Source organism: Colius striatus, chromosome 4, assembly GCF_028858725.1.
Source record: "Colius striatus isolate bColStr4 chromosome 4, bColStr4.1.hap1, whole genome shotgun sequence".
NCBI lineage: Eukaryota > Metazoa > Chordata > Aves > Coliiformes > Coliidae > Colius > Colius striatus.
This window is the reverse complement of record NC_084762.1, coordinates 74,702,695-74,715,358: the sequence shown is the minus strand read 5'-3', so window position 1 is coordinate 74,715,358 and position 12,664 is coordinate 74,702,695. Positions and strand designations below refer to the sequence as shown.

Sequence of the window (12,664 nt, the reverse complement as noted above, 5' to 3'; positions counted from 1 at the left end):
ATACATACAATTAGATCAAGACAGAGAGAGAAGAGATCTTCAGCATTTTCAAAGTGTGCCTTTCTCAGATCTGCAGAGCCTTCACTTAGTAGTTCCATACATGTGGTATAAAGTACTATGCCATTTGGAGGCTGTTAAATGAGATGAGTCTTGATAAGATGCTTTTCGAGATGCTTTTCATGTGAACTATGTAATTTACTCAGTGAATAGTTATCAGTTGAAGGATTGAGGAAAGGATATTTATATGTAACTGTATATGGCTGCTATGTCTGGAAAAACCTTTGCATTCAAAATTCCTTCCCCCTTTCTGCCTTGAGGTCTTTTTGTATAAACTAGGGACAAGCTGCTAGGAATTAAGTATATGATATGGCCCATTTATACAATATCAGCATTTCTAGTCACTACTTCAACCATTGCTCTATTGTTTGCATACTTGAGTGATTGCAACAGCCACATTGCTAAACTGTAATTTTTCCAGTAATATAGGCTTTAATTTTTTGTTCTCTAAACTGTTTGTGAAGAAATGTTGTTTCTCTGTACATACACTAACTGAGCTTTGCTTTCAGTTGACTTTTTTCTTCTTTGTGGTGTTAGTCATTGTAGGGAAATTATGATACATGGCTTTGACTGGAGAAAAAAAGCAATAGGTTAAACCAGACTTCAACAAAAATTTAGAAAATGTGATTAATAAGTAAATGTTTGGACAGGGCAGTAAAACACAGCCCACAGATCAGAACCAGCTAGTTACCCCAAGTCTAAACCCATGTTTTATTTAGTAGCTTAGGTTTTAATTATGATTTTGCAGCTAGTGTTTTTTGTCAGAGAAGATCCAGCCCTTGATCATGACTAAGACATTAACAAAGACATATTGTTTATTTGCTTCTTGAAGATAAGCTTGAGGATTTTCCTTCCCTTCTGGAACTAGTTTCTCAGCTTTATCAGTAAAGGTTATTGTATGGCTAATTACATGGCAGTTCAGGTTGATTTAAGAATACAAATGTTATTGCAGAAATAGAAGAGGCTTAGACCATTATTATTTTTAGTGTTCGCTAAATCTCTAGTGCTATGTTTTTCTTTTTTACCATAGTAACTTCAAATCAGCAGGCCTGAAAAGGTTAGTTAGCCACTGGGAATATTAAAAATAAAGTGGAAATTACATTGTACTTCCCAGAATATTAAAAACGTGAGGCTTTAAATTGAGTGGAGAAAGAAGAAACAACAAAAACTCCCGGTGAATCTGTTCATATCTGTCACCTCAGGGTGGGAAAGAGATGAGTTTAAATTGGTACATTTCAATTTGAGAAATCTAGAAGGTGTGCAGAAAAAAGGGTAGTTTTTAGCTTCAGTTCTGTGTTTGATGTTAGTCAAAATGTAATTCAAGCAATTGTGTTCTGCAGCCACTGTATGACCTACTCAGTGGCAATCAAACTCCCTTTTTTTTTTTGGTTAAAAAAAAAGGCTAATTGGCCCATGTTTAGCTTACTAAATGTCATCTGGACTCAGTAAAAAAAGCAAGTGACCTGCATTGAATTAGTGTAATTGTAATACAAACAGAGCATCTCATAGTTTTGGTCTTATACAGGAAAAGAGAAAGTTTGAGAGATTTTTCAATTTGATAAATAAAACTGAAGATATGGGGGGCCAACTTTGGCTCACAATTAATTTTTCTTTTTGTCTTCTTTAAAATAATAAAAAATAGCATTTGAATTTTGTTCATATGTTTTGTCTTTGGCATTTTTGTCTTCTGGAAGAATCTTCCTTAGGACGTATATTGTGCTGATTTTTAAATCATATCCAATAATTACCAATTCTGGTTTCATTAGACACAATACCATTTCAGAAAGACAATTTCTTTTTCATTTACCTACCCTGTCCAGAATTTGCTATATTATTTTACTTCTGTCATTTGGTAGGATCACTTTTGAATGTCAATTATGTAGTTCATATTTTTTGCTTTCTGTTCCAGAGAGCAATGGATATACCTAACGTGATAACCAAGTGCCATGAAGAACTGAAGTATCAGTTTGAGTTTTATATTTGAATTTAATCTCTGATTTTGATCTTTTAATCACAGAATCACGGTATTCGTTTTGTTTCAAAAGGGATGTTATTTTTAAAAATGTTAGACTAGTGCCATTGTGTAAGTAATTTCATTTGGTCACTTAAATGTCCAGATTTTACTTTGTGATGCCTCTCACTGCTTGTGTCTGCATCATGGCCTACGGAGTAGAAAAGATTATTTGTTCTAGCAACTACATTTCATTACAACAAAGGACGTAGATCACTTTTAGACTAATACAGCATTGAAATTAAGGGGCTCCAATGTAAATGATATTTTGATGTAAGGAGAATATTTGAAATACTATCTAGGCAGGAACAGTAGCACTGTTCTTTGTGCATACCAGGTGTCGTGGTTTAGGCCCATCAGGGAACAAAGACCACGATTAGCCTCAAGTACCGAAGAGGCTGAGAATTGCTCGAGGGCAGGGAGGGCTTAATTGCCGCTTAAGGTTCAGGACAAAGCAGACCAGGCTACTCGGTTTGGGGAAGAAAAAAAACCAGAAAATAATTTAATGCAACATCGACTAAAACATACCCACAAAAACCCAAAACATAACCAAAACGAAACAACACAGAGGAATACGTCAATGAAGAGTCCAACCAGCCTTTTTAAGAACACCTTCCCGCCACACCTCCCCTCTTCCCGGGCTCAGAGCCCTGATCCCGGGGTTTTTACCTTGCCCCCCCCTGAACGGTTCGGAGGGGCAGGCAGTGGAGGTCTCAGTCACTCTGCTCCCAATAGCTTCTGCCGTTCGTCCCTCCTCAGGACGGGTGAACTCCACACCAGTCCTCCCTGCGAGTCCGTGGGGTAGCTCACACACATGGCAGCCCTGCACGGGCTGCTCCGACGTGCACCCAGTCCAAAGGCTGCAGCTCCTCTCTGCTTCTCGTGTGGGGCTGCTCTGCGGCGTGCAGGCTCTCCAACACGGCCTGGGCCATGGCCGTCTCCCCACACAGTCCCTCGCCCGTCCGGGCTCACTCACATGGAGCTGCTGGTGGCTCTCAGTCCTGCCACGGATCTCCATAAGTTGCAGGGGCACAGCTTGCATTCTCGCCACGGCTTGCAGAAGGGTCTCCGGTCTACTGCTCCTCCTTCCTTCCTCCTTCTCTGGCCGAAGGGTCCGCGTGGTCGCCTCCATCTTGTATCCCTCTTACACCTCCTGACTCGCATTTCAAATTCCCGTCCCCTAAATAGTGATCGCAGAGGCGCCAGATTGGCCCAGCCAGGCCGGAGGTGGGTGTGAACCCAGGAGCCGGGGGAGGGTCCGCAAACTCTTTACCGGGTCTTCACTGCAACCCGCTCCCCCTGTTACTAAGCCAAAAGCTGCTCCTTGCTAAACCAGAACACCAGGTAGCTGGGAAAGCTGGATCTTTTATCCTCTCAGTACCCTGAGTGTCAACAGAGCAGAGATAGGAGAGGTTTTCTTTCTTTGCTTGATGGTAGACAGAGCTTTAAGATACAAGAATTTGATACTCAGTTAGTTCCCCTTTCATAGACTAGAAAATCTTCTTTAATTAATTAGACATTTCAATTATTTCAGTGTGATGTAGTCATTTAATATATGTAATAATATATCAATTTAATTTTAGTTCTCAGTTTGAACAGTGCAATTGAATGAATCATTCTTCTTTGTGGTGGTTGACTTTTGCTGTCAGCTTTCCATCAGTTCCCGTTGTAAATGGTGAAGTAGGAAGCAGCAAATGTTGTGAGCATTGTTCCTTTGTGTTTCATGTTTCTTCTATTAAACATGATCAGTCTGTACATAGGCTATCCAAATAGAATCCTGTATATTTCACATTTTACACATTTGGACATCCCAATGAGCTATCAGCAACTATAAATTTCTTAATTCACAGCATGCAGATTATATCTCTAGCAAGGCTCTATTCTAGTTGTGACGTGACTAGATTAAACTCCTGCTTTATACTGTGCTATCTGTAATCTCTTGAAGTACTGACTTTTAAATGTAACCACTTACATAATGCACGTAAAATCAGAGGCAGAAGAGTTGTTTCAGGGTGAGAGAGCACATGGAGTTTCATTTCATAAAATTTTTGAGTGATGTACACTTCCACTGAATTTTTAGGTTAGATATGTGAAAAAGTAATGTATCTTCTGAGATTTTGTGAACACAGGACAAATGGGGAAGTGATGGTAGTGGAGGAAAGGATCTCCAAAACACATGCACGAATTTTCATCATACAATTTGGAAACTGTGTTTGTCTATGATTTTTGGTAGAATACAGTGACAAATTCTGAAACTTCTTAGGTAGTTTATTGGGAACTTTCTTAATCTGTAACCTGAATAGTGTATGTTGAAATTAAAAATATTAACTTTTTTCTGTTCTTTATAGACTTGAAAAAAAAATTTCTTCCCCATTGAAGCAGCATTTATCATATTGGAGACTGGTACCATGTTTCTCAATATAGTCACCTCCCTCCTCTTAGACTGAGCAATGCTAATTTATTCATCCTTTTCTTGCAGGTTGGGTTTTTTAAATGTATAAGTATTACAGCTACTCTCTTTTGAGTCATCTTCAGTTGGTTCACATCTCTGAAAGAGTAATGCCTAGAACTGAGCCAAAATTCTGCTGCTTTAGGTCTAATTTGTCCTGAAACTATTGCATGTTTCTTGAATGCCTTCTGTCATTACTACTGTGTGTGGTTATGGCAGAGGTTTCACGTTTAATGTCCAGTGAGTTAACTGTAGCTTTTTCTCACAAATATAAGTTACGTCTTGACTCTTTTATTAAATATAATTGTAAATGCAATTTTTCCACTTCATGTCTCAGTAGATTTTAATATATTACTGGATGTAATCACTTCCTCATTTTCTCAGAAACAGCACAAAATACTCTGGGAAGCAAAAAGATTTTATTATTCAAGTAAGTTATACTGTTCCAGTTTTCTTGCAGGGAAAGTAAGTTTCTTTCTAAAGGAAGATTTAAGTGGTAGCAGGATGCTTCTGTCTGAGGGAGATACCAACATTCATGAAGACACTTTCTTCCTCTTAGTTCTTGGACACTTGTGTGACTGGGAGATATCCTTTAGGCATTGAATTGCCTGGATCTTGCCTAAAGATCTGCCATAATATGTAATTTGATCTGAGAGGCACTTAAGTGGCAGTGAAGTTCCCTGAGGATTATGGTAGAACCTCAAATTGACAAGTGGCTCCATCTCTCTGTTTCAGTAATGTCCTCACAAAGAGGACATGTTGCCCATCAGTATCAAAAGGCAATATTCTCATATCCAACTATGTTTAAAAATACCTTTTTTTTCCAAGTTTGTGTCAAGTAAAGATTCAATTAGAAGGTTAAACCACGTCAGGTACCAGTTTTGTAAGTGAACTTGTTTAAAATCAGTAGAAAAACACCAAACTGAATCAGTTTGTGGCCTTAGAATGCCAGCTTCTTCAAGCTGTTGTCACAGAGCAAAATATTTGTAATATTCTTTTGAAATTGAAAGCAATTAAAAAAAAAAAGTATAATGGAATATCTCAAGTTGGAAGAGACCCACAGTGATCATCTATTCCAGCTTCCACCTTCAATAGAAATAGTAAGTTCAGAGGTGAATCTTGAGGCACAGTTCTTTTGCGTGACAGTGCTAACAAGGCAAGGGTTGATTCTTTTGAGTAGGCTTACAATTGCACTGACTATTGCAAAGTGTTTGAGATTGGTATCTTTGCGGTTTTGACCTATTGTAACGCTGTCAAAATGTTATGAACTTACTAGTAGTAATAAATATACAGGTCAATATAAATGGCTTATCTTTCAGTAACCCATCTTTGCTGTTAATCATGTGATTATTCTTTCGATTATGTATTTTGTCTCTATGTTTATTACTTTATTGCTTTACATCTTAAGTGAATCATACTTTGTTTTGTACAGTGAAGGTCATTGTTCCAGAGGGAAGCTTGTGACAATGAGTGGCTGTTAAACCACTGGTAACAGTTGTGGTTTGGGCCTTTTTTCTGTTTTGATGGATTTCTATTTTTAATCAGTCCTGGTGTTAATATGTGAGGTGTCTGTCATTTTGTCCTAAAATAATTTGAATGTAATTTTTATTGTATATACGATTGTGTACATAATCAGTGGTCACTATTGAAGAACTACTGAGGTAAGCACAATAGAATTGCATGTTAAATGTCACATATATTTCCCTTGAGTAGGATTAAAAATTCTGTGTCAATTATTGTTTCTCCAGAGTTCTCTGGACTAAATCTCCATTGATCTCTTCGTGCATTTAGGCCTCTGGTGACAATCCTATTTGTGCTTTTGCTGATAGCTTGTGGGGCAGGTGGTTGTAACAGTGCAGCATTCTCATTCTGTTATTCAGTTAGATGGACAGTCATTGCTCACTCTTAGTGAAGAAAATGCCTTTTTAGTTGAGCAGTAATAGGAATCTTTACTTCTTGCTTAATGTTAGAAGAGTAATTTCATTGCTAGCAGTAGGTGTTTTTTAATATTTGGTACTATCAGTTTTTCAAATTTTCTGAAAGGGCAAAATAATTTCCATTTTATTTTGATGGTCTAGCTCTCAGAATAATGTAATTGCTGGTTTGTTTCGTTTATTTACTTATTTCCAAATGACATTCCAAAACATTTTTTTTAGATAATTCATTATTAAAGTAAACTGAAAAATAAGCAATTTTAATTAACATTTTTTCCCCTAAATTGATTACAACTTTGTCAATATTTCAGCTTAAACAAAAAATGTGTTTTAGCTAAGATATGGGAGAAACAATTTTCTGTTGGGTGACTAGAACAGTCTGGAGTAATTATTTGCTGAACATATCTTCATTAAATACTTCTTATGACACAGTTTCAAAAAACAGTTAGTGGTAAATTAAGAGAATAAAATTTATTTGACAACTTTTGCATGTCTATAATCTTTCATTCAAGGTAAATTGTTCAGCTTTTCCTTTGCAAAATTGAAATGGATGCTCTGTTTCAGTGTGTTTTAGTGTGTTTCTTCAAGCCATTTGTCTGTTAAAAGTATTTAAGGAATGAGACAGGTAGTGAAAATTGAAAGACTAGCAGTGCATGGGCTGCTGGATGCAGTTTTGATATCAGTGGTTTTTGCTTGATCTCTGTAGTTAATGTTGCTTGTGTCACAGAGATAAGTAAAGAGCAGTACTTAGGCCTCCCAAGGAACATATAATTAGATGGCTGAAAATTGATGTGTATCTGAGAAACCACTTTTTTCTTTTGAAAAAGAAAGAGTAAAAATTGCGATTAGCTGCTTCAACAGATATCATATTTCATGCAGAAAGATAATTAGGCTTTTCAAACATTTTGAATCACACATTCAGATTCCAATTAGGGATTTTATCAAACTTGGGGAAAATTGAGAATTTCTTTGGATCAGGTAACTGATAGATGTCTGATGGAAACAGAACAGTTTGTAATTCTGCACAAAAAGTGTGAGCACAATAGAAGATCTTAATGAGTGAAATTCCATGTTAGCATAAGAGAAGTGATAGGTTAGGATGCTTCTAACAATTAAATTTATTATCTACACTGAAGCAGATAATAAACTGGCTCTTTAAATGCACAAGGTGGTGTTCAGTAACTGTTACGAAGATTTGCAACAAACTTTGTTGTAAAATTATTGTAGTTTTGAATAAAAAATCCACAAAAAACTTCCAACAAGGCAAAAATGGCATAAAACCTGCTTATATCTCACCCTTCTAGTCAATGCTGGTGTTCCATTTCTAGACAATTGTTGAACTGTGTAATGGAATAATTACTGGTGTTTCAATAGCCTTATTGAAGGCTGTTCAAGAAGGGAGAAAGTTCTATGACATGGATCACAAAGAAGAGAAAAATGTATCTTTCAACTGATACTTTGCTTTTAAAGTTGATAAAATGTTATAATATTCAATATTTAACCTCCTCAGCCTTAAATAAATTTCATACTCCAAAATATATTACTGAGTTTAAATGTATTTTTTTAGTTTGTTTCCTGCAGTAGATTGATAAGCTAAATAGTGTAATTGTGGAGCCAAAAACTATGAAGTCACAAACTGTATGCCAATGCCTTATATCCTTCTCTCTCTGTAGATTCTAGCAATGGAGCTTCATGGCATGAAAATTAATAAATCACATGATAAAAATCTTTACTATCTCCTTCAGTAGCATTCTTGATACTGTGCAAATATTCTGAGTCATTTATTTCACCTAAGGAATAGAGATGTTATTTAAGGAGGTAAAACTCAAAAGACATAGTACTTCTACCAAATTGCTGTTGATCATTTAATGTGTTTGTGGGCTGTGTGAAATACAGATATATTACCCTGACTGACAGGAACAATGAGCTGCAAGGATTTTCTGATTAGGAAATTCCAAATGAGGTATACGAGGACCTTGGTTTTCTTTTGGCATTTTCTAATTCACCATCATCACTATAATTACATTTTCACGCCAATAAAGTTGTCCATAAAAAAACCTTCATTAAAAAAATGTTTTCGGCCTGGACTTCATTTAAAATGCTAGATCCTTGAAGAGTAATATAAAGAAAACCGTGTGCTGGCTTGCGCGCTTCTGCTCTCATTTAAGGCCTGGTCTTCAATTTAGTGTTAAGTGTAACCATAAATGCTCATTATCGAGCAGGTAAGTGCTTCCAGGCAACAGTTATAGTAAAAACTGTGTTAGATTGTCTCATGCCCAGTTCAGAAGTGGCCACTGAAAACTGCCCTCAGTGGTGTGTGACAGAATCACAGAATCTTAAGGGTTGGAAGGGACCTCAAAAGACCATCTAGTCCAACCCCCGTGCCAGAGTAGGACTGCCTAGAGTAGGTCACACAGGAACTTGTCCAGGTGGGTTTTGAGTATCTCTAGAGAAGGAGACTCCACAACCCATGTGGGCAGCCTGTGCCAGTGCTCCCTCACCCTCACAGTGAAGAAGTTGTTCCTTATGTTTCTTTGGAACCTCTTATGTTCCAGCTTGTACCCATTGCCCTTTGTCCTATCATTGAACATCATTGAGAACAGCCTGGCTCCATTCTCCTGACATCTTCCCTTTATGTCTTTATAAACATTAATGAGGTCACCCCTCAGTCTCCTCCAAGCTAAAGAGCCCCAGCTCACTTCCCTGTCATATGTATCCTGTAATAGTTTGGAGGTAGGAGAGCCAGTTCAGGACAAGTTTGGAATGGACTCTATTATAGACATGTGAAAACCTGGTTAAGCTACCATAGTCTCTCAGGCCTGAGTTCTGACATCTCACAGCTTACAGATGTAAAAAAAAAAAACAAACCAAACACTAAAGGATGATTGAGTGGTTAAAACAGAAAACTGAGTCATACGATCTAACACTGTGGCTATATATTTGATGTGTTATTTGAGTAAGACTTGCCAGTCTGTCTCAGATGTGTAAAGAAATGTAGAAGGTGATGTTGAAGGTGGGAGAATTTTTCACAACTCTTCAGTAGTATGTCAGAACCTGCCCTCCCTGCAGAACATTTTCCTCTGAATGGTCCCTGCAGTTATTACTGCCAGTTCAGCCCATCTCATTATAGTTTATATTTGGTTTTTGTTTTAAGCAAAAGTTGCCTAACAGTGGCTGTATGAGCATTGCCATCAGCCCTACTGTAACGTCTGAGCTAATACAAATAGCTGTGGGAAGCTTATAGAGAAAACACAAGTAAGAGTGGAGACAAGGATTTACTACAACTAATAGTTTGGGAGAACACAAGGAGTGGAGAAATTTAGGGTAAAATGAAGGCAGCATGAAAAAGCAAGTCTCTCAGGTTTCCTGCTTCACTTGGCACTCATGGAACAGGATGACTGAAACAGCTTAGTTTTATTTTGAAATAGGACAGAGTTCTTTTAAGGTAGAAAAGATATATTTGACAAGAAATGGAAGCAAAAATGAAGAATAAGTTCCTGTTGGATAAGCATTTTGGTTTTATTCCTGGAGATCTGGGACCAGCTTTATAATTCTCCAGTGATTGCTTTGTAAGCTTCTTGGAAGGAAAAAGAAGTAGTTGAAAGCTAAATCATAGACTGTTTTGAAAGAGAGAGGGAGCTTAACTCTTATGCAGAGAAATATACAAACCAACGTGAGAAAGTAGAGGCAGAAGGTGGAATTGAAAACCAGCATTTAAGACTGGTTAACAAAAGGGAGCAATGAGAACTGGGAGGGGAGGTACATGCCAACAAGTGCATGGCATAATTAACAAATTGGACTAAACACTGGAATAATTAGTTTCAATTTTTTTGTGTGTGTTACAAAAACATGGGTTTTTTTTTTCAATTAACAGCTCATGTCACATATTAGGATTAAAAAATGCTTACAGTTTAAGCATTAAATACATATACATGTTTCTGCAGTAGTTATTTTCAACCAACATAGAAAGCATGAATGTGGATTTAGGACCCTAACTCTAGCTCTTGACTATCTCCTTTTGTGGCTTTTATTGCCTGCCATAAAAGAATCATTCATGAATTCCCTCTTCTCATTCTCCTTTGTGAATTATAAAGTCACTTCTTTGCTGTGGTTCTTAACTGCTGTGTAGTTCTTGAAAATAACTGGCAAAGACAGTTTTCCCAGAACATTGGAGCTCAGTAGGGTTCTGAAACTACTTGAGGAGACACAGGTCAATGTTTATTATCAAACAGGAGGTATACATTTTGACATCACATAAACCAAAGTTACTAGTCTTCTGTTACAGCTGTGTTTTCTAAAGCTACTGCAGAGCTATCTGTTAAGAGTAGCTAAAGATAAGATCAAAAGTCATCAGTTCAAAGTTCAAAAGAGATCATTACTTTCAAGGACAGAAACAGCTGAGTTTGTTAGCCACTGCTTTATACCAGAAGCCCTTCACTTGTACTGATAATTGATCTTGTATCACAAGTGAAATAGGCAAGGCCAATTACAGGCTAATAGAGTGCCATGTTACTTGTTTGAGTTAATCTACTAGTTTGTCACAGTTCCCCACTGAAAATACAAAGCTACTCTAGCATGCATCTTATTAAACAAAGTGCTCTGGTCTCTTCTTGTAGTTGTGTTAGGCAGATAGTGAGTTTTGAAATTTGTAATTATCTGATTTAAGGCAGATGATTCACTACTGAAATAGTTTTTCATTAAAATTATAGCACATGATTTTTGTATCATTTTGCATGAGTTTTGCTTTTCATCAGCACATGAGATGAATTTTAGAATGAGGATTTGAATAAGTTAAACCAACTTTCAAGGCCAGTCAGGCTTCTTAAGAAGTTGTGGGTAAAGTCTTGCTCTCCCTTCTCCCTGTTTTACAAACACAGACTGAATCTTCTGGTGCCTCTGCTGTATTAACGGTGCATAATCTCTCAGATCAATTTTTTTTTCCTCTTTTCTGCCCATGCTTGTAGAAAAATAAATGAAGTTTCATTCCTTTTGCCTTTGGAAAATGTGGTTGAAATTAACCTGGTTTTGGAAGAAAATAATTACTTTATATTTCTATCAATAGGCTTAGCTTTGAATTGTGTGTTGCCATTATGTAAATCTTAAGCAGTGGTACTATGTTTGAGATATTACATATGGAAGTTCAAAATTTCCCATTATTTTAGAGTAGTCTCTCAGAATGATACTGGTTTTTTTTCCCTTACAAGAGTGAATGTATAATTAGAGAAAAACATGGAAAAAAGATCGTAAAGAAAATGGCACAATATATATAATCTTAAGTAGGACAAAGGTTTTTTTTCTTTGTAATATGTATAGCAGGAATCCTTTTTCCTAAGTGAAACATTTGTCTGCATATGGCTCTCGATGATGTGAAATTGCTGTTATGTAGGTAAAATGCTGCCTTTGGAATTTCAAGTGAATTTTCACTGCTAGTTGATAAGTTATTTGAATATTTTTTGGTTGTTTTTGGTTTTGTCTTAGGCCTTTTACAATATGTCTCTAAATCCTATTAGGATAAGCACATTTTAAAACTACTGAAGAATTATGAATGCAAACAGAAATGGTAGTCCTACCAAATTTCCTAAGCAATTATCCTTTAACTTATTTTTATGTGTCTTTAAAAAAGCAGTGTTGTAATTTCTACTAAAAAATATCTTTCAAGATTGATAAACAGCAATAGATAAAATGAGCGATGTCCTTGATGCAGCACAGTTTAAATAAATGTAATGGGAAGTAGCTACATTAGTAGCAGATGGATTTACTTCCTGAATCTCGATTTGAGTGGAAATCCTAGCTTACTTAAAATTTGTCTTCCAGATTCTTAGCCTGATAAGAAAGATGGATAAAGCAATTTATTTACTTGGCTTCAGTGCTATGATGATATGTTTTGTTTAAACTTGCTATTGTTTGATTTTTATCTAGGCTATTTTTATGATTCCTACAAATCCCCCTCCAACCTTCCGGAAGCCAGAGCTCTGGTCTGATGAATTCACAGATTTTGTGAAGAAATGCTTAGTGAAAAATCCTGAACAAAGAGCTACAGCAACACAGCTGTTACAGGTCAGTATTGAAGTTACCAAGGAAATGCAAGTTTTCTGGCTTTTTTCCTCTAGTCTCAAACCAGAACCATTTGACAGGGCAAATCTCATTTTAGCTATTATCATGCCTTATTTATTTTCTACTTTGTGGTCTTTTCGCTGTCAGCTCTCTCTACCC

The 12,664-nt window shown here is 36.6% G+C and overlaps 1 protein-coding gene across 1 annotated transcript in view; it reads left to right on the top strand.

Moving 5' to 3' along the window:
- The window catches only part of STK3 (serine/threonine kinase 3), a 136,574-nt gene that overhangs the window by 56,572 nt on the left and 67,338 nt on the right, over positions 1-12,664 (top strand). The window contains exon 7 of the mRNA XM_061995028.1: positions 12,371-12,508. Within this exon, the coding sequence (XP_061851012.1) occupies positions 12,371-12,508 (138 nt within the window). The remainder of the gene's footprint in view (positions 1-12,370; positions 12,509-12,664) is intronic.